The sequence below is a fragment of the Canis aureus genome, chromosome 1 (assembly GCF_053574225.1).
Source record: "Canis aureus isolate CA01 chromosome 1, VMU_Caureus_v.1.0, whole genome shotgun sequence".
Taxonomy (NCBI): domain Eukaryota; kingdom Metazoa; phylum Chordata; class Mammalia; order Carnivora; family Canidae; genus Canis; species Canis aureus.
The window spans coordinates 118,627,296-118,648,806 of NC_135611.1; the positions used below are offsets into that span (position 1 = coordinate 118,627,296).

Here is a 21,511-nt window from a genome sequence, read left to right on the forward strand (position 1 = left end):
CATTGGGCTCCCCATGGGGAGCTTACTTCTCCCTCTGCCTGTGTCTCTGTCTCTCTGTATTTCTCATGAATAAATTAATAAAAATCTTTAAAAAAATCTCTATAGTTGGTATCAGGTTCACTTATTTTATAGATAAAATGAACGCCTGAGACTTAAGTGTACATAAGACTGATCCAGCTGAGGAATGTGGATAAATCTACACAGGGGCAGAGGGGGGTGAGCAGGACTCAGCGACACTATATAGCACTGTTGTCCTTGGAAGTAACTTATAGACAGTGTCAAGGACAGATGGTTGTTACTTCCAAGGTTTTCTGAGCACTTTTTCCAGTACTGAAAGAGAGCCCCAGAGATGGAAAGGGTATGAGGCTGAGGCAGGCGATAGCTGCTGTTACCTTGGATAAGCTACCTCAGTGTTCTGGGACCTCAGCACTCAGGAGTTAAGAAAGGGGACACATGGCTAGATGTTTAAGGTCCCTACCATTCCCAAGTTCATAATTCCTAAAGACAATCTTATAACTGTCAGCTACTTTCAGATATAAATAAATTTCATGTAGGCTAGAAGTAATTTTTTTTTCCTAAAATTTATTTATTCATGAGGGACACAGAGAGAGAGAGACAGAGACAGAGGAAGAAGCAGGCTCCCCGTGGGGAGCCTGATGCGGGACTCAATCTCAGGACCTGGGATCACGCTCTGAGCCAAAGGCAGATAGATGCTCAACCACTGAGCAACTCAGGGGCCCTAGAAGTAAATTTTTTAAACATTTCTCTGGTCTTAGTTCTTAAGAACACGAGTCAGGCTAAAATCCTCTTGATGCACTTACTCTCTCTTTTTTTTAAAATGTTGCCCTGCCTGTGTGTATAGACCTACCTCTCTAAGCCAATTTTTACTTTTTAATTTATTTTTATTTATTTGTAAAGATTTTATTTGTTTATTTATGAAAGACACAGAGAGAGGCAGAGACACAGGCAGAGGGAGAAGCAGGCTCCCCGTGGGGAACCTGATATGGGACTCAATACTGGGACCCCAGGATCACACCCTGGGTCAAAGGCAGACGCTCAACCACTGAGCCACCCAGGCGTTCCATGGACTTACTCTCAAATGATAAAACAAAGAAAGGCAAACATGTTAAGTAACTGAGGAATCTGGGTAAAGAGCAGAGAGCAATTCTTGGTACTACCACAACTTTTCTGTAAATTTGAACTTATTCCAAAATTAAGTCACCAAAAATTTTTCTTTCTTGCCTTCCTTATATCCATCAGTGATGTGGGCACACATAAAACTGTATGTGGTGGCACTGTCCCTATATATGAGCCTGAATGTAAACTACTACAAGTGACTAACAGGGATACCCACCTCCCTGCCCTCCAGCGGTTGAGGTCCAGCACAGCTGTGTAGAGTACGTCCACCAGTCCCAGGGTCTTCTCAGGATCAAGGCTTCTCTGCAGCAGGGACATGGTTGCAGGGTCTTCTTTCAGGCACCTAGGCACGAACCAGGTTGTGTCAGTATGGGATACACTTCTCTGAATAAGTATTTCAAGCAGGCCTCATACAAAAGGCTGCAATTTTTACATGCTTCTGGCACCAAATAAAAATTTGGCAATTAAAGACCAGTTAGAGAATGACAAGATTCTCACTGGAACTTGCTGCAGAAGGAGGAGGAAGCAATAGGGTGCAGGATCTCCTTGGACTTCTAATCATCTGGAGTCTGTTTAGGAGGAAGAGCAGGGCTCGGTGGACGGGCTACCTTCTGGGGGCCTAATGCCCTCACTGTCCACACTGGCTCCAGCCTGGACTTTCCGTCCTACCATGTTCAGATTCTGTGACCTGACACAGTTATCTATTCCTCTGCAAACCCTTTCCAAAACACCCCTGCCTCCACTTCCTCCACAGCGCTTCACACTGCACCCAAGAAACTAAAGGTCAATGGAGGGAAAAAAACCCAGATTCACTGAAAATTTCAGGTAAGCAACAAACACAGCCTTCCCATAAATGAATGTTTTCCCTTTCCAAGCTGACCACTTCAACCTGCATCCTCTCTCCTCAGAGCTTGGCCACTCCTGCTGCTTCTCCTCTTCTTTCCTATCACAGTGCTCACGTCACTGACATGAGATCTGCTCCCTCTCCTCACCACTGACCCACCAGCTCAAGTACCCATGCCCGCACTCCCGGCCTGACCCTCCGGTCATGGCAGGAGACCTGCTCTGCCACAGGCTGGCCCTCCAGCCGAACACTGCCTGCCCTATATCTCTTGCTTTCCTGAGGACCCTGCTCACCTAATTACCCTCTCTCTCTCTCCCTGTGACATTCCCTTGTGCCAGCAAATCAGCCTCATGGACCAGCATTTTTCTCTTAGCTCCACATTCCCTTCTGCTAATTTTTCTGCTCCCCCTTTTAGCAAAACACATCATCTCTTCCTTTTCCTTACCTCCTTGTCTCCCCTCACCCCACTCCCGCTGGGCTTTGATCGACATAACTCCACAAGAATAGCTTTTATCAAACTTTGATCTTGCCAGTGTCAAAGGTCAATTACCTGTTCCATTTTACTCAATCTCTCAGCAATGTTGTGCAATACTTCTTTCCTCCTAGAGCACTATCTTCTGTAGCTCAGTGACCCAAACTTGCTCAACTCTCCTCCCACCCCGGCTAGCAAGCTCCTTCCTGGTCTCCTCTGCTGACTCCTACTGCTCTGCTTCCCCTATCTGTGTATGGCAGCGCGTCCTGGGCTTTGTCTTTTCTCCCTACACTTCTGCGTCTGGTCCTGCAGCTGTACAGACCATCCTCCACTGAACACTCATAGTCTCTCACCAGCTGACCCCCTTCTCCCAAACCCCATTTTCCCATATCTAACTGCACACTTGACATCTCTTGGGTACATCTCACAGGCAGCCTGGTCAGCACAATGGATTCCTCTCCTCTCCATCAAAAACCACTCTATGTTTCCTCCATTAGTAAACAACACAGCTGTCTATCCCCAACCTACACATCATGGCTAGCTACCTACAGCCCACACCAGTCCATCAGCAAATCCTGACAGCCCTTCTTCCAAAACACATTCTCAGTCCAAGCACTTCTCGCCACCTCCCTCATTATGGTTCTACTCCAAGAAGCCAATAGCATCTGTGTCTGAGGACCCACCTCCCAGCTGGTCTCCTTTCCTCACTCCTGTCCCTCCCAGCCCACCCTCCCCAGCCAGAGTGAGCCTCTGATAGCACAAATCAGAACAATCACTCCCCTCTTTAAAACCCTCCAGTGGCATCCTGTCATGATTGAAATAAAATCTAACCAGCCCTCGAGGGTTTTGGGGACCTGGTCCCTCCTGCCTCTCTGGCCACTGTTACCTCCATTCTCTTGTTTCAGTCACAAGACCCTTTACTTGCTCCCTGAATATGTTGGATTTGTCCACATCTCAGGACCTTTGCTTTTGCTGCCTCTGCCCAGACTGTTCTCTCCTGAGAGCTGCTTCCCAGCATTCAGGTCCTCACTGCCCACTCAGGATACCTCCACTAAGAGGCTTCTTCTGAGAGGCAGAATCAGGAAGATGTCAGTGTGCTCATAGGCACTCTGGGAGTTAAATGGTGAAATCAACACTTGCAAAGCCATCCTAAGGAGGCAGCAGCACTCTTCAACATGACTTAACACTTGAAAAGAAATCTATCAGTGAAGATATGAGCCAGCTTGCCTCAGAAACCCTGCAAAAGGCAAGCTCCTCCAGTGCCCAACCAGACCTTGGACTCCTGGGAGAGAATCTTGGCCAGTGAACCTGGCCAGGGTTCATGTACCCGATTCTCTCAGCCTGGAATTGCTGATTATTAGGACATACTTGCTCTGTGCTCCCAAGCCACTCCTGGCTGTGATTTGGCTGGTCACATATGTTTGCCCACTAGGAGAGCATTTGCTGGTCATGCAGAAGAAGTACTACACTTGCTGGTGAGAATAATCTCTCTGAAAATCAACACACTGGCACTTTTATTTATCAGTCTTGAGAGTTGAACAATAGAATCCCCTTAAGAGACTAAACCCATTCTTTTGGCCAATCACACAGACTTGCTTAAAATCCTCTACCTGTTCTTAGATAAAAATCCAAGTGCCTTGGGGGAACCTGCACATCCTGGCTTCTCTGGCTCTCTCTTCATGGCCACCTACCACATCTCCAGCCATGCCAGTTCACTCCCCAGGGCTTTTGCATTTGCTATTTCTTCTACCTGGAAGAAATGCTTTTCCCTTCTGCTCTCTATGTGGCTGGCTCCTCTCAAATGTCCTATCTTCAAGGAAGGACCCTTCGTGACTGACCTCTTCATCCAAAATGGCCTCCCCTCCCTGGCGCTACCTCAGTTATTCTCCATCATAGACATCATTCTACTCTTATCCCCTCATACATGTACCAGGCTTTGAATTGGACTCTTATGCTTGTTGGCTGGTCCCCTCACTCTCCCTCCCATTACAACTCTATTAGAGGCGGAGACCCTGTCTGTCTTGCTCATACTTAAATTCCCAGACCCCAGTGTCTGCCACATAGTAGGTATTCAGTAAGTATTTGCTGAAAGGAAGGATGGATCGACAACTTAAATAAGTTAAAAAATCTAAATAAGGTATTACTTTGTTTTGAAAAAAATCCTATCTAGCAGTGTGACACACCTTTTTTTTTTTTTTTTTTTTTTTTTTTAAGCAAAGCATGTAATAAATTCTTGGCTGTCTTTGCTAACAATTCCATTTTTCCAAAGGTGGAATAAAGCATTCACTTTTGTTTGCGTTCTTCTTAACAAGCACGTAGTTTATACTTAGAAACAAAAACAAGTATTTTGAAAACTTTGTGTTTTTACCAAAAGCCACCAGAGGGAGCCTCTCCAAGAAATTATAGTCCATAAGGTCTTTCATGGAGGTTCAATGAATTACAAAGGAAATCAATCATACATGGAGAGTTCTGGAAGTAAACTGCAGTGTTAACCATTTAATTACTAGTTGTTTCTATTCACCTAATTATTCAAAAGTTCAAAATGTTTTCTCTAAAATGGGAATCCTGGTTAAGTTTAATATTTTTCAATAAGAACCTGAATCGGGAAACAAATGAATTCAGGAACCCAAAAATCTTACAGATAAGTGAGCTTCTGGTTTATTGTTCGATAGGAAGGAAGATATGTATATAAATTAACAGTATACCATCTCAATAAGAAATAAAAAACTTAGGGGGAGGAGGGAACTCCTAGAAGGGAGGTTTGGGGACATGAAGTGAACTGCTTGCCTTTCCTTAACATACCAAGTCCTAGAACTTTTGGCAGAGTCTACCATTGGACCCTCACATTTCAAGGAGAAATGGTTTAAATACAACTCAAATAAATTACTCAGTTACCACTTTAGTCCACACAAGCACCAAGAGTGCCATCATGCCTTACTACATCTCTTCCCACCAAAATGTTTCAAGACTTTTCTATGTGGTTACTCATTCATATCACAATCTTAATAACAGAAGCCTTCTAACAGATGCTCAGTTTTTGCTATTTATTCATAAGGTTATGATGCTGATCCTCTAGTTGGATTTATATGCACATCACAAGGATAAATCCCCAGAGGTGGAACTGTGGAACTCCTGAGATCACATCTCTTATTTTAGGCTTCTGATACACTGAACTGCCCTCCAGTAATGCCGTATGATTTATCCACCTCCTGTACCTGTTTTTGTACAGTCTGGCCAAAACCTTTATTTTCTATTTTTTTTTCAAATTTATTTATTATTTTAAAACAATTTAACAACATGAAGGGCAAAAACAACATTGTATTGTTTCTTCACTCTGCCTTTATCAGGTGAGGTTACATATTTTCTTCATCTATTTGTTGACTGTGTGTCTTTTTGGTTACTTATTCATGCACCTTGTCCATTTTCTTACTAATCTGTAGGAGCTTCTGTTTTAAAAAACTACAAAGGATACTTTATCTATTTTAAGGCTATAAATGTAATTAAATAATTAAAAATAAAAATGGCTCAGTCCGTCCCCAGACTTGTTTTGTTTTTAAAGACTTTATTTATTTATTCATGAGAGAGACAAGAAGAGAGAGGCAGAGACACAGGCAGAGGGCAAAGCAGGCTCCATTCAGGGAGCCCGATGTGGGACTTGATCCCGGGACTCCAGGATCACACCCTGGGCCAAAGGCAGGCTCTAAACCGCTGAGCCACCCAGGGATCCCCCCGCCCCCAGACTTATAATAGCATGAGTCCAAGACCATCAGGGTTGTTACTGAAACAGAGGAGGAGAAGGGATTCTATGTTCTGTGCTCAGCTTTAGAGAAGCACTGGTGACTTTGAGAAAATGATGTACTCTATTCAAAAGCTGTGGACACAGTAACAGAGAAGATAATGATCCTCATTGTGATCCATGAGTATACAACATCTTACTTACATTGGTCAAAAAAACCTTATTTTTCAGACATCCTGGCTTCCTTATCATAGACTGATAACCATGACATATCATTGCCCATGTACTTGTACAAGTAGCAAGACCTGACATGTCACTTAATGCAGGATTTTGTCCAAAACAAAGCACTCTTTTCAAAGATGTGGGAACTTCAATCAGAGCTTAAGTTTGTGTTAAGAGTCACATTACCATGTGGATGGGACTTGAACCACAATTCTGGAGCCCTCTAAACTGATCTGGGGGGCATAGGCTTCTTTATTTTCAATCTGTGCTGTGTCAACTACCACCTAAAAGAGAGAGAGAGAAACAATAATCAGCTTTCAGAGAGGAAAATGAATTACAAACAAATTCAATAGATGAGCCTACTAATACTGAGAGACTCTGGCAAGCACTATTCTCATGGCAAGGCAATTGTGCAGAGGCCAGTCAAGAGCCGCATGAAGACAAATATAAGTAATAAAAATGACTGAACACAGTAATACTTCAATAAACAGAAACCAAACTCTAGATGCAGGATGTACTGAACTTTGTAAGCACTTTTAGTACTTTTTCCAAATCATAAATATGTTAATTAGGAATTATTTTTGTTTCCTTTTAGTATTTTTTTACTTTATGCACTTGAAAGTAAAACTGTCATTAAAAATCTAACCACAGCTTCAGAAAAGTCCATTTGTAATGACTGAATACAAGCTAGAAGTAGATGAAGGTTTTTTTAAAAAGTTCATTTTATCCTCAACCATCGATAAAAACAACTAGGTCAGAAAGGTGAAGATGATTCTTCTCTCAAAGATTTCTTCTTTTCTCTTTCTCTCTCTCTCTCTCTCTCTTTTTTTTTTTTTAAGAGAGAGAGAATGTGTGAGCAGGGGGTAGGGCAGAAGGAACAGAGGGACAGAGAGACCTGACGTGGGGCTGAGATCTCACAACCTTTAGATCATGACCTGAGCCAAAATCAAGAGTCAGATGCTTAACTGATTGACCCAGCCAGTCATCCCAATGGTTTCTTATTTGGAGTAGTCTTTAATATTACACAGGTGAGATAGTAGCCTAGGTAATCTAGGGTTTGACAAAATGATTAATAGATTTTAAAATAACTAAAAGAATTTAAGAAAATAATCATAAAGCACTTTAAAAATAAATCTGTTATGGGTGTCTGGCTGGCCCCATGGTAGACAATTTGAATTCAAATGGTAGAGCATTTGAATGTTGATCTCAGGGTCGTGAGTTCGAGCCCCACATTGAGTGTTGAGATTACTTAAAAATAAATAAATAAATCTGATATAGTTCAAAAGCCATGCAGAAATGCTTATTATGATTCTAAATTCAGCCTCTAATGGAGCTGATTTCCACTGCTGTAAACAGAGTTCCCACAGCTGGTCTGCAATGTCCTTTGGAAAAGACTTCCTGTCCAAGTAATAGCCATTGTTGGACCAGGCAGGTGTTTCCTCTCTCCGCCTATCTCCAGAGCCCATAATCTAAAGGTTCTTTGTCAGTCACACACAAAGGTGCCCTGGGAGCAAGGAGTAAGGAACTAGAAGAAATTTCTGCTCTCTCCGTAACATGGGACTTTTTTTTTTTTTAACCTACAATGTTTTCCCAAAACAGCCTGTGTGTCCTTCTGCCGTACTTTACCCACTCCTTTCTGGAGAACTTATGCCATGGTTGTCCTAGTTTCAGCCAAAATGATCTTTGGGGGATCCCTGGGTGGCTCAGCGGTTTAGCACCTGCCTTCAGCCCAGGGTGTGGTCCTGAAGTCCCGGGATCGAGTCCCACATCGGGCTCCCTGCATGGAGCCTGTTTCTCCCTCTGCCTGTGTCTCTGTCTCTCATGAATAAATAAATAAAATCTTAAAAAAAAAATGATCTCTGGGAATATGGATCAATTTCCTAGAGGCAGTGGGTTCTCTCACATATGTCAGCAGGGTGTCTCTAGCTTGATCCTTCTCTTAGGGACTCCTGTATTAAGGACTAGATGCTAAAGGAAGCAGAATTCACTACTGTGGACAGGCCCTCACCTGGTCCTACACAAGGCAGCACCACCCTGAGGTAGGCCACCTGAGCTCTCCCCCATGTGACACAAAAGGACAGCAATCCTCCCAACAGTTCCATTTCTGGATAAAGTAGGAATTAGAGTAAGAAACAGTTTTTTAAATTTTCTTAATCTCTAATTAGTTACCTTTAACCTCTGACTAAAATGCCGTATCTTTTCAAAAAGTAGTCATTTAATTCTAGAAAGTGGGATCAAGTATATAAGGTTATATGGGTCTTAGATGCCAAACAAAAAGCTAAATGGGGATTTCAGATGTTCATTTCCTGATCCCACCCAACTCTACCAAAAGTTATTCTTCTCTACAAAGGTGAAAAGACTAAATTTATTTCTGAGTTGATGTTATTTTATTGCTAGGAAGGAGATAAAAAGAGAGCTGGGATACAAAGTGACTGGGTGGGGGGATTACTTGTACCATGGAGGTTTCTCAGAGGAGGTGGTATTGTGAGCTGACATCATGAAGCTAAGGAGCGTCACATGAAGACTAGAGAGAAGTATTCTCAGGTTAAAAGAGCAGCAAGTGCAAAGGCCTGAGACAGGAAGAAGCATGGCACGTTTGAGCATCAGAAAGACATCCACTGTGGCTCCAAGGTAGGGAAGCTGGGCAAAGAGGCTCTCCCCATCAAATCATTACTAACATATGAGTCTCTTTAAAATGAGGACAACTGGGCAGCCCCGGTGGCTCAGCGGTTTAGCACCGCCTGCAGCCCGGGGTGTGATCCTGGAGACCCTGGATAGAGTCCCACGTCAGGCTCCCTGCATGAAGCCTGCTTCTCCCTCTGCCTGTGTCTCTGCCTCTCTCTCTCTCTTCTCTCTATGTATACTCATGAATAAATAAATAAAATCTTAAGAAAATAAAATGAGAACAACCTACATCATTTTGCAACTAGGTTTCCTATGAATACATATTATCAATCTATAAAAGACAACAAAAAAGCCTTTTTTTTTTTAATTTATTTATTTATGATAGTCACAGAGAGACTGCGCCACCCAGGGATCCCCAAAAAAGCTTTTTTATCCTGCTTTTCCTTTACCTTCTCCACATGGTCTACACCCTGTAATGCCAAATATTCAGTATTTCCACACCTGTGCCCACACCACACACTCGCATGCTGGGAACACGGCTCTCTGCTCTCCCTCTTCCATGCATCCCACATGTTCACTCACCAGTCCAGCCTGGCCAAACAGCAGCTGCACGGCAGTCTTGCAGGCACCCCGCCACGTGGATGGGCACACCTGGTTCAGTACTTCAGTCACAGGAAGATCGTCCCTAGGTGTGATTCCATTATAGCAGCCCGCCTCCTTGATCAGTTGTAACATTGTATGCTATGGATTGGGAAGACGAGAGCTCAAGATAAACCTGTACAAGATTCTAAAATTTGTCAAAATGAATTTACAGGTCCTCAAGAGAAAAGCACTTTGTTTCAGTCCCTCCAAATCATGTCATTTTAATGTCATAAATAATTATCGTCGGATATCCTCTGAGAATATGGAAACACATACAGCAATACATACATGTGATTTCTATACTAGCACAAAACACAGCATCATATAGTAATTTGCTAATGCAAACTGGTTGAAGAATTTTGAAATTCTGAATCTCTCTAAATAAGGAGCCAAATCATCTGGCAAAAACAAATACCAATGAAAACCTCAACTTTATTTTGGATGACCAAGTGGTCAGGTATGCAGGCTCTGGAAACAGACTACATAACCTCAAATTCCAGTCTACTACTTTCTAGCTGTGTGAGCCTGAGTCTTAGTTCCTCTATCTGTCAAAGAGAGAAAAGAGCAGTACCCATCTCATGGGTGAGCATCTGATAAATGAGACAGTGCATGTGAAGCACTTGGCACAATGCCTGGCACACACCATGCCCCACAAATGGTCATAATTACTGCAGTATTATGACAAGATTTCTCTTCTTATTGAATTCACAAAGTCTGCTAAAATATTAATCATAAATAGTATTTCATAGTGTACTCTCAAAACACTTTATGTTGAACATTTAACAAAATTTTGAATAAAACTTGGCAAATGTCTCATTAAAATAAGTCGCCACGCTCCGCTTTTAGACACCAGTTTACTAATACCTCCTGTTTTGACTTCAGTTTTATTTTTTAATCTATATTCCTTACAAGCCCTTACGTTTCCCTGAAGAACTATTTCCATGTTCACACTGAAACCCCATGAAAAGCTACCGTCTTAAGTTTCAAGTTGTCGGCGGCCGATTCGTTGAAGGAGACGCCCTTCAGGAAGTGTGATCCTATCTGCACAGGGACAGTGGGAAGCTCACACTGCATGGGCTGCGGGGGAGTCTGCCTCCGCCCCGTCTGCTGCGCTTCAGCCTCACTACAGCAGCCCTATGAGAGGTTTGGGGAGGAGAGGAGAGGAGAGGTGACCCACAGCACATCTTGCCAAGCCACTTGGTTCACTTGGTGTGGCGAATCTTCCGTACCACAGGATCTCCACTCAGATCTCCCAGAGAGAGAAGCGTACCTGTAAACTGGCTTCAATTGCCTTTGGATTCAGGTGGAAACCAGCTTTCATTGCATATTCACAGTGGCCTAGGCTTTCCAGAGCTATTTTATACGCCTGCAAAAAAAATGGATTTTTAAGAATCAAGATTATACAGATTATAAAATGACAATGTCCAGTGATAACAGAAATTTAAAAATTCTATAGTTAATTAAAAGACTTCAAGCCAACTATCGTCTTACTATTCTTTTTAAAGATTTTAATTTATTTATTTGACAGAGAGAGAGAGTGAGTGAGCATGCACAAACATGGGGAGCAAGAGAGGAAAAAGCAAACTCCCTGCTGAGCAGGGAGCCCACCTTGGGGCTTGATCCCAGGACCCTGGGATCATGAGGATCATGACCTGAGGCAGAGGCAGATGTTTAACTGACTGAGCCACTCAGGCACCTCATCCTTACTATTCTTTCCAATTGGTTCAACATCACCACTTGAACTTCCTCCCTTGTTTGTGTCCTTGGATAACTATGTGCCTGTTCTAAAACACTTACTTGCAAAGCACTGTCGATTTTCATGTTCAGTTCTTTGAGCTGGTGCTCAGGAATTGCTGCGCTTTGAGAACAGAAGAGCTGCTGAACTTCAATGCCTGCCAGGCGGCCGTCACAGCCTCTTTCCCTCAGTCTGGATGTTGCCTGCAACAATAACAGTGGCCGGTAGGTGACAGAGAATGTGACAGACATTAGCAACATTTAAAAAACAAGAAACAAAAACCAAAAACTATGTTAAAGCAAGAAACTAAGTATTAGATGTACACCAGACATTCTGGATTGCCTGTATTACAAAGTAAGCAGCCAGAAATTTAGGAAGATGAAATCAAGCATCTTGAAGAGAAAGCAAAGCTGACACAGCAAAACCCTGGAAGGACAACTTACCTGCCTGTTATTAATTTATTTTATATGTCAAACCTTCACATTTTTTATTTCCCTGCTTTAAAAGGCAGAGAAGCTAGAATATTGACACTTGTAGTTTCCAGAATAATAATAATAATAATAAAGAACACATAAGGTTAGGTACTCCTATACACCAAAGTAAAAAGCCACACAAACAGAGAATGGGAAACAAATGTACATTGGAACTTTAAAGGAAAAAGAGTACTTCTGAAATATGCACAAAAAATTTAAATACGTACTGTTCAGTTATTAAATATGTTTATGAGAGTACATAAACAAGACAGAGAAACAAGAAAAAAATGAACCAATGTCTCGTGATAAAATATAAGTTATCTATACATATGGGCCAGGATCAGAGAATACAGAAAAATATGTTTTTTAGGTGGTAGGAAGAATTCAGGATGAACTTTCCTGATTTATTTTTTTTAAGATTTATTTATTTATTTATTAAGATTTATTTATTCATGAGAAACACACACAGAGAGAGAGAGAGAGAGAGAGAGAGGCAGAGACGCAGGCAGAAGGCGAAGCAGGCTCCCTTTAGGGAGCCTGTTGCGGGACTGGATCCCAGGACCCTGGGATCACGACCTGAGCCAAAGGCAGATGCGCAACCACTGAGCCACCCAAGTGACCCATCTTTGAATTTTTCAATGTCTATTTTTGTTGCAACAATTAACATTTTTAACAGCTAATTTTTGTTCTTCTGTTGAAGGAATTATAATATTTAACAAAATTGCAGGAAAGTAACTAGCAGCTATAATGCTATAAAGTTTCCAGAGCTTCACAAATTACCCATGACTACCATTCCATTCAATCCCTAAACCCTAAAAGTCTCAGTTTAAAACTATTTGACTCTTGGGTCGCCTGGGTGGCTCAGCAGTTTAGTGTCTGCCTTTGGGCCAGGATGTGATCCCGGAGACCCAGGATTGAGTCCCACATCAGGCTCCCTGCATGGAGCCTGCTTCTCCCTCTGCCTATGTCTCTGCTTCTCTCTCTGTGTATCTCATGAATAAATAAATAAAATCTTAAGAAAAAAGAAACATCCAACAACTTATTTGACTTTTTAAAAAATATTTTATTTATTTAGGTTATGAGTTTAAGGAGGAGGAGGAGACAGTCAACTGAAGTGTGAGATGGATGAACAGATATGTCAGTAAAGAAACTAGAACCCAATGAGGAAGGGGGAGAGAGGCCACAGATCAGGCTAGTGAGGAGCAAGGTAGGAACCAGACTGTGTGGACGAGGCAGGTCGTGGTGAAGGATCTATACTTTACCCTAAGGAAATAGGAACATTATCCAATTTTAAATGGAGAGTGAGTGCTGAAGGATGGCAAGACAAGGAGGAGAGCAAGGGAGTCCAGTTACGGCAGGTGTCAGGGGAGAGTAGTGACTCTCTAAACTAGGGCAATGACAGAAAGAGACAGATCTGGAATAATACTTTGGGCGTGGGACCTGCAGGGCTAACTGAATGGACATAGATATGATGAAAAGACAGGAAGATATATCTCAGTTTTTTGCATGAAGTACTCAGTGTGGGATGGCAGCACTTGCTAGCATGGGGAAAATCTGTGGAGGACCAGGGATCTGAGGAAAAGCTAAGCCTGGGCTACCTGGATACCTGAGGTAAGAGCTGAATACAGGGGCCTGGAGCCCATGGAGGTGGACTGGTCACACATATTTGAGGACCCCCACCACACTGACAGTTCTTAAAGCTCCAAGGCTATCTGGACCTAACAGGAAGAAGGGCACCCAGAACTGAGCTTTGAGAAACTGACATTTCTAAGTAATATTGAAGAGGAGAAGCTAGCAAAGTAGACTCAGAGGATGACCCAAGAGGTTAATGCCTGGTTCAGGGATGCCACAGGAAGAGACATGTCCAAGGGCCCACATTGCCCTGAGTGCTGAATGGAGTCAAATGCTCCCCTGGATTTGGCCACACAGAAGGCATTAGTGACCTTGAAAAGAAAATGCTTGTTTTTGTGTGAGTGGAAGCCAGATTTCACTGACATCTGAATGATGTCATTTATATAAAGTTTCATATTGTGCAAAATAGAAACATTATCTATGGATACAGAGATACAGAGTAAAAATACAAAAATGTGCACAGGACTCACAAACTCTAAATTCAAAAGAAGTTATCTCTACAAAGGAAGAGATGTGAGTAAGACAGTAAAAAGTTGCAAAGGGAACTCAACTGCATTTGTAAACAGTATTTTTTTCTGTTAAAAATAAAAGGCACAAAAGGGGCACCTGGCTGACTCAATCGGAAGAGCACGCGACTCTTAATCTCAGGGTTGTGAGGTCAAGCCCCACATTGGGCATGGAGCCTGCTTAAAAATAAGTCAGTGAGTAAGTAAGTAAGTAAATAAAAGACATGAAGCAACTGGTAAAGAGTTAAGATTCACCTGATGAAACTAAAAGAGAGTATATGTGACATTTCCTAAATGCTTGAAGTGTTTCATAATAATCTTTTTTTAGAACGACTTAAAGGTGAGGTGGGTAATCCTTCCAAGAAGTTGGCTGTGAAAAGAGCAGAGACACAGGGCAGGACAACGAGGATTTTGTGTAAACGTGTTCATGTAGTGAGGGAAACGTGCTGAAGAGGAAAGAGAGAACACACATGGTCCCACCACAGAAGCCTTGAGGGCGGGGGATGGTGTGGACAGGGCAGGCACCTGATGGGAGGAGAGGGCACTTCCTCTGCTGTAATGAGGGAATGATGAGAAGTGCGAAGTGCGTTTGAAGGAGGAAAAGAGAGGGTTTGAAGGAGGAGAAGAAGGTTTGAAGGAGAACGGTATCGTTTTGGTGCTGAGAACCCGGGGGGCTGCTGCCAGGTGGATTCTGTTTTCTCAGTGCCATGTGGGACAGGGTCACTGGCTGGCAGGTAAGCAGAAAGGTGTGGGCAGACTCAAGTGGGTGAAGAAAAACGTTAAGGGGAGAAGGTCAAGGAAGTGCCGTAGGGCCTCACTGTACGCTGGGTTCTCAGCACAATGATGTCACCAGGAGTAGTGGAGAAGACTGGGTATGAATATGAGCTGTGATCAGGAGGTTGGAGCCCAGCAACAGATAGGACACAGAGGGTTGCAAGGCAACAAGACAAAGGAACTGAAAGGAAATTCAAAAGAAATAACACTGCAGAACAGCATAAAACTGAAATAATAAGAAAATTTAAGAATGTACAGTGTGAAAGTGTGCAAAATCACACTTAAAATTTGATTAAAGCAGATTTCTAAAACATGAAATGAAATACTTGGCCAATTTAGTTACAGAGGGATTCAAACTAGACAGTATATAAGAAATCAATATGATACTCCTTAACTGTAAACTATCTTTTACTCTGTAAAATGCATTAATAAGTCCTAGTTGAAGTCCCGACCTAAAAGGCTTTCCGCACACCCCTCTTCTCTCCCACCCCCGGCCTGGACACAAAGGAGTATTAAAATGCCTACAAGAATGTGTTGTCACTGGTCACATCCCCACCTGGCTGCCTAGCTGACCACTTACCCTCCACAGCCAGTTCTGGCCTGTCTTTCCAGACTGAGGCTCTGGCCTCTTCTCCCTGGTCCCTCTTCCTTGATGCTTTGCGGCACTGCTCCTAGTCAGAGGCAGGGCCCTTTCTCTGGGCTCCTGCACACCTCCATCACAGCCCTTTCACCCTGTTTTTGTAGGCCCTTCCTCTTAGGAGGCAGTGAGTAGAGGCCGTCATCCCGGTGCCTGGCCCATGCCTGGCACAAAGTGGGCATTCACTGTTAAGTGAATGAACAAGCTAACGATAACAGTTTAAGACTAACATTTCTAAATAAAACCCCTCTTTTAGCAACCAACAGGCAAAGGTCCTCTGGGGCTGCTGCTATTTGAACACAGGGCACCAATCTCCCCCAAGTCAGGGTTACCTCGGCAGCCCCCCGCCAGGATCGCACAGCTTCCTCCAATTCAGGTGTGTGGCTCATGCCAGATAAGCTGCCGCCACTGCTGTTCTTTTTTTCTGGCACAACAACCTCAGCAAAGCAGGAGTGGGCTACAGGCTGGACCTTCTGTAAGGCCTGGGTCAGAAACTGGAAATGGACCTGCACCACTGTCAAGAAACACCGTCCCAACACCTGTGAAAACAAGAAAGCCAGGGCTTTTTAGGTTGTGGGTTGCTAGTGCATTAGTACAATATACTGTTAATTATCAATTTGAGCAGAAGATAACAGTACCTGGAGATCTGAAATCACAGGAAGCTAGAAAGTCACCATGCCTTAGAAAGATCTTTGTTCTCATGTTTGCCCCTGGGTGCCTGATGCCAACAAGTCAAAATGTTTCAACCAAACAGCAGACCCCAAGGTTCAAATGGGCCTTCCCAGTTCCCACTTGGCCCCCCTACTCCTGTTCTCCACTCCCCTCACATAGACTCTGGCTCACACTAACCCTGATTGTCTCTGGGCTCCTAATGAACCAGAGGAACCCACAGTTCCAGTTATGTGCACATAACATTCAGAAGGCAGAGTAAAAGCCATGTGATTGAAAATCTGAAAGGTCAGTCTGACTATAAGAAGACATGCTATTAGAAACGGAATCCAAAGATACAGGTTATTTTGGTAACAGTGTTATTAACATAGCTGTATGTCATAATTCCAGTCTTAGGAAACAAAGCTGACAGACCAGTCTTCTGAGAGTCAACAAAACATACTGGATGACTCCACTTGTCACAACAGTAGAAACTCACTCTTCTGATGCATATCAATAGTTAGTTGGTTGATGAAGCAGTAGGGAATTAAAGTAGGGAATTCATTTTAAAAAATACTATCTACAGGGGGCCTGGGTCGCTCAGTTGGTTAAGTGTCTACATTCAGCTGAGGTCATGATCCCAGGGTCCTAGGATCAAGCCCCAAGTTGTGCTCCCTGCTCAGTGCGGTGCAGAGTCTGACTTCCCCTTCTGCCCCTCCCCCCATCTCCTGCTCACTCTCGCTTTCTCTCAGATAAATCAATAAAATCTTTAAAAAATACCATATACATAATATATATTGTTAGTATGTAACTATATATGCCAAAAAATACTGTATACCATAAATATTTTAAGATACCAATGCGCATTTATTTGCCTTCCTTGGCACTGGCCAAAGCCATTCTCTGATGTTATTTCCTGTTTGCTTTCTTGAGGTAACCCTAGCTACAAAGGTGTTCTCTCTGATTTCCTACTTTTTTTTTCTTTAAAGGAGAGCAAGAGAGGTACCTGGGTGGCTCAGTTAGTTAAGTGCCTGATGGTGGCTCAGGTCATGATCCCAGGGTCCTGGGATCAAGCCCCGGGTTGGGTTCCCTGCTCAGTGGGGAGTCTGCTTCTCCTTCTCCCTTTGCCCTTCCCCACACTCGTGCTCTCTCTTAAATAAGTAAATAAATAAATAAAATCTTTAAAAAACCCTCTTCTCTAAAAAAATTAAAAATTAAAAAAATAATAAAGGAGAGCAAGATCTTGCCACTTGCAAAGCAATGTGAGCAGAGAACTTCATTACTAACATTTCCCCCTAAACTTTTACAGTTGTTTTGCCCACACTATATTTGACAACAACAACAAAACTATCCCTAACTCTTTTATGTTTCATAACGTTCACATTTTTTCCATGGAGGGTCTATCATATTTTATTGGTTCACACAGATTACTTACTCAAGAAATTACTTTATTCATTGAGTTTGCAATTTATTCAACTGGTAGGAGCACAACTGAGAGGGCCCACTTGCTGTCAGCACTCAGTGCACTGCATGAGAGGTGGTGATGGCTGGGGAACTGTTTCCATTGCCTTTACAAGGAACTAAAATCTGACCCCAGTGCCTACCTCCTGGCCTAGTCCTGTCCCTTGAAGCAGCCAAAGTAAGACTCAAGTCGGGGGGCAGCCCGGGTGGCTCAGCAGTTTAGCGCCACCTTCAGCCCACGGCGTGATCCTGAAGACCCGGGATCGAGTCCCACGTCAGGCTCCCTGCATAGAGCCTGCTTCTCCCTCTGCCTGTGTCTCTGCCTCTCTCTTTCTCTGTGTCTCTCATGAATAAATAAATAAAATCTTAAAAAAAAAAAAAAAAGACTCAAGTCGGGCCCTCTCACCTTCCGGCACACATTTTAGATGCTGTCCTTTTCCATCCCCACTGGTCAGAGCTCTGCTTCCTGGAGAAAGAGTGGTAACAAGTCCCAGTGGTAAGTCCCAGTGGTAACAATTGTTCCCTCGGATTTTTCCCCTGTGGGAGTCACCAGGGCCAGACTAAAACAAACAAACTCACACAAATCTCATGCCAAAGCATCAGCCCTCTATGGAGAACAATTAGAATTATAGGCTGAACTCCCAACTCAAACCTCTCTGGGTTTCTACTCATACCTGCCTCAAAGCTCCTCCCCATCAGTGATCTGTGTCAGATGGGGCAGGGTGAAGGACACAGAGCAAGCAGACCTAGAAGCCTAGGCTCCTGTGACATGAACAGAATACACAGCGTTTATCTAGTACTGTACACATTAGCAGTTGGCCTTAATTGAACACTCCGATGTACTTTACCTATGCTGAAAATCTACCATGGATTACCTCATTTCATCCTAGGAACAACTGTATGAAAACATTCCCATTTTACAGACAATAAGACCAAAGCACAGAAAGGTTATAAAACTTTGTCAGGGGAACAATAACTGGATGTAACAGAGTGGTCACTTGACTCAAGTGTCTATGCCTTTTGCCAGTGTGCCCTACTGCCTTCAACTGGCTTGAGCCAGTTGGATACGGCTGTGGGCTGGCAACACCAACGCCAGGCACCTGATAAACTCAACCTTGACTGGCTTAGGCCAGAATGAGGGTATCTGGAAGCCCCACAGAGTGCAGACACAGGAGGAGGAGTGGAGCCGGCTCCTCAGATACACAAACTCTTCCTCCTCCTCCTTGCTCAGACTCTTGGCAGCTATAGCAAAGAGGGAAGGGGGGGGAGGTGGAGAAGCCATGTACTGTTTGCTCTGGGGTCCAGAAGCTTCCAGCTTCTGACCAATACAATTAAGTCACTCATTTGTTCAGATATGTAATATGCAAATACCTGATATGTACAAAGCACGACAAAAGGCCAAAGGATGCTACAAGAAAGACAATGAGCAAGTCCTTGTCCTCATGAGGGCTACCTTCCTCTTCCTTCTTTCTTTCTTTTTTTTTTTTTTTAAGATTTTATTTATTTATTTATTTATTTATTTATTTATTTATTTATTTGAGACACAGAAAGAGAGGCAGAAACACAGGCAGAGGGAGAAGGAGGCTCCATGCAGGGAGCCCGACATGGGACTCGATCCCGCGTCTCCAGGATCACACCCTGGGCTGAAGGCAGCATAAACTGCTGAGCCACCAGGGCTGCCCCCTTCCTTCTTTCTTTTTAAAAAGATTTATTTATTCAAGAGAGGGAGAGGGAAAAGGAGAGAAGCAGATTCCCTACTAAGTGTCGAGGTCAGATACTGGGCTCGATCTCAGGGCCCTGAAATCACAACCTGAGCTGAAATCAAGAGATGGATGCTCAACAGACTAAGCCACCCAGGCACCCCATCAGGGTCACTTTCTAATGGTGGGGAGCAAACCGCTAAGTCAATATGCAAAGTCAGGGGCTACTGGGAAAAGCCTGATGCAGGGTCTTCGGGTCCAGAATAGGACACCATTCTCTGCTTGATGGGAGGATGGGGTTGGGAGGCACCCCTGTTGGTGGGATGGTGGAAGAAGGAGGAGGATGCTGTAGGAGGAAGTGGGGGAAAGATGCTAGATGTCTCCACCATTTTTACATGTTTGACCTTGGATGAGTCATTTATCTAAATTTCTTCCCTGTAAACAAGAAATGATGACAACCAGAGCTTGGCAATCTGCACCCCCCAACCCCATACATGGAGCATTAGTCCTCATTACAGCTGCAACAAAATATCTGTGTTGTAAACAATTCACTAAAAGCCAATCAAATCGGTGGCTACCCTGGACTTTGGAAAAGCTATTTCATAGGCTATATCTGCTCAAAGGCTTAAAGTAACAGATGTATAAACACTATCTTCTCTTGAGAGAGGACAGAGCTTAGTCTCCAGCCTGCCTCTGCCCATCTCCTGTCTCGGCCTGGGTCTCTTCCTCTAACAGACCCCATCCACACCTCCACCCAGAACTGGGCCAGGCCTTGGGACTCCCTGACAAACCTGGAAGGAAATAGAGACTCTAGAGTTGTGAATTCGAAAGAATGTGACCTCAGGGCCATGGACAGCTATTTTGTCCTTCATATGGAGAATACTGCCTGGACTATGGGATTCAGTGAGGCTGCAGAACAGAGGTGACAATCTGGGGGACAGATGCTTAAGGCAGTCAGAGACACTGGGGTTAAGGCAGACAGACAACTACAGACAACTACAGCTCTATCAACAGCTACTGTTCATTGAGTGCTTAGCCCATACTGAGAGCACTTTACTGGCAGTAAAGCAACTCTGTAACAGAAATGCATCCATTTTACAGATCATAACAGTGTAGCTTTGAGAAAGAAGCCTGCTCCAATGCCTGCTCCAATCCAGGTGGATAGGAGGTACAGCAGAGATCTGATGCCAGATATGTGACTCCAAAAGGTGTGTTCCTAAGCACCAGACCAGTCTGTCTCCCTATGATAAGATCCAGGATGTAGCCACAATAGAGGTGGCTACTTAGAAGAGAGGAGGAGCCCTGGTGCAGGGACCCTGATTTTCTCACAGTGTCAGGCCCTGGGGTGGGAACAGAGACCGAGAAGCATGGCTCAGTCTTCTCTGATGGTGGAAAAGGGACTGGGACGAGAGTATCGAGTGGGGTAGCCTGTGGCACTCCTAGGTGGCATGAGTCTCAAAGTTTATGATTCCACAGCAGAGAGCAGCTCCTAAGACTGGCTGGGAACAGCAATGTGAAAGAGGAGAGGGTACCAGAGGCTTGGGAAAAAGAGCAGCTTCTCTTACCTCTTGAGGAATTTCAAACCCAAAAACATCTGTTCAGTTCTTTAGGACATCAGTCTCATTTAAGAATTTCAAATAAAGCAATCAGAATTAATTGACATTTGCATTTTTAAAAGATTAATCTAGGGGCACCTGGCTGGCTCAGTTGGAGGAGCGTGCGGACTGGACTATGGGATTGATCTCAGGGTTGTGAGTTTGAACCCCAGCTTGAGTGTAGAGATTATTTAAATAAATAAAATATAGAATTTCAGGCCAATATCAGACTTCTGAATTAAGAGAAACTTTTTTTTTTTTTTAAGATTTATCTATTCATGAGAGACACACAGAGAGAGTCAGAGACAGGCAGAGAGAGAAGCAGGCTCCATTCAGGGAGCCCGATGCGGGACTCAGTCCCAGGACCTTGGGATCACGACCGAAGCCGAAGGGAGACGCTCAACTGCTCAGCCACCCAGGCATGCCAAGAGAAACCTTTAAATGTGACTTAAATTCCTATAAAGGCCCAATTCCTGAATATAGACCATCAGCGAACTTGCCACTCCTGCCTCTCAATGTCCACAGAGCATTTTGGATTATAGACAGCCATCAAGGATCTACTAAAAGGAAACTGTTTTTTGGACTCCCTGATGATGGCGGGAAAGGGTATGAGTTCACTTTCTCATATCCATGTACACATACCACATCTGCTGCTAAGGGTATTATGCTGAT

The 21,511-nt window shown here is 43.6% G+C and overlaps 1 protein-coding gene across 5 annotated transcripts in view; it reads right to left on the reverse strand.

Moving 5' to 3' along the window:
* The window catches only part of GARRE1 (granule associated Rac and RHOG effector 1), a 77,535-nt gene that overhangs the window by 11,171 nt on the left and 44,853 nt on the right, over nucleotides 1–21,511 (reverse strand). For all 5 annotated transcript variants that reach the window (XM_077855653.1, XM_077855663.1, XM_077855688.1 and 2 more), the window contains 7 exons: nucleotides 15,768–15,974; nucleotides 11,476–11,616; nucleotides 10,949–11,044; nucleotides 10,651–10,812; nucleotides 9,619–9,777; nucleotides 6,598–6,695; nucleotides 1,355–1,480 (listed from right to left, as the gene is read on the reverse strand). In XM_077855653.1, the coding sequence (XP_077711779.1) occupies nucleotides 1,355–1,480; nucleotides 6,598–6,695; nucleotides 9,619–9,777; nucleotides 10,651–10,812; nucleotides 10,949–11,044; nucleotides 11,476–11,616; nucleotides 15,768–15,974 (989 nt within the window). The remainder of the gene's footprint in view (nucleotides 1–1,354; nucleotides 1,481–6,597; nucleotides 6,696–9,618; nucleotides 9,778–10,650; nucleotides 10,813–10,948; nucleotides 11,045–11,475; nucleotides 11,617–15,767; nucleotides 15,975–21,511) is intronic.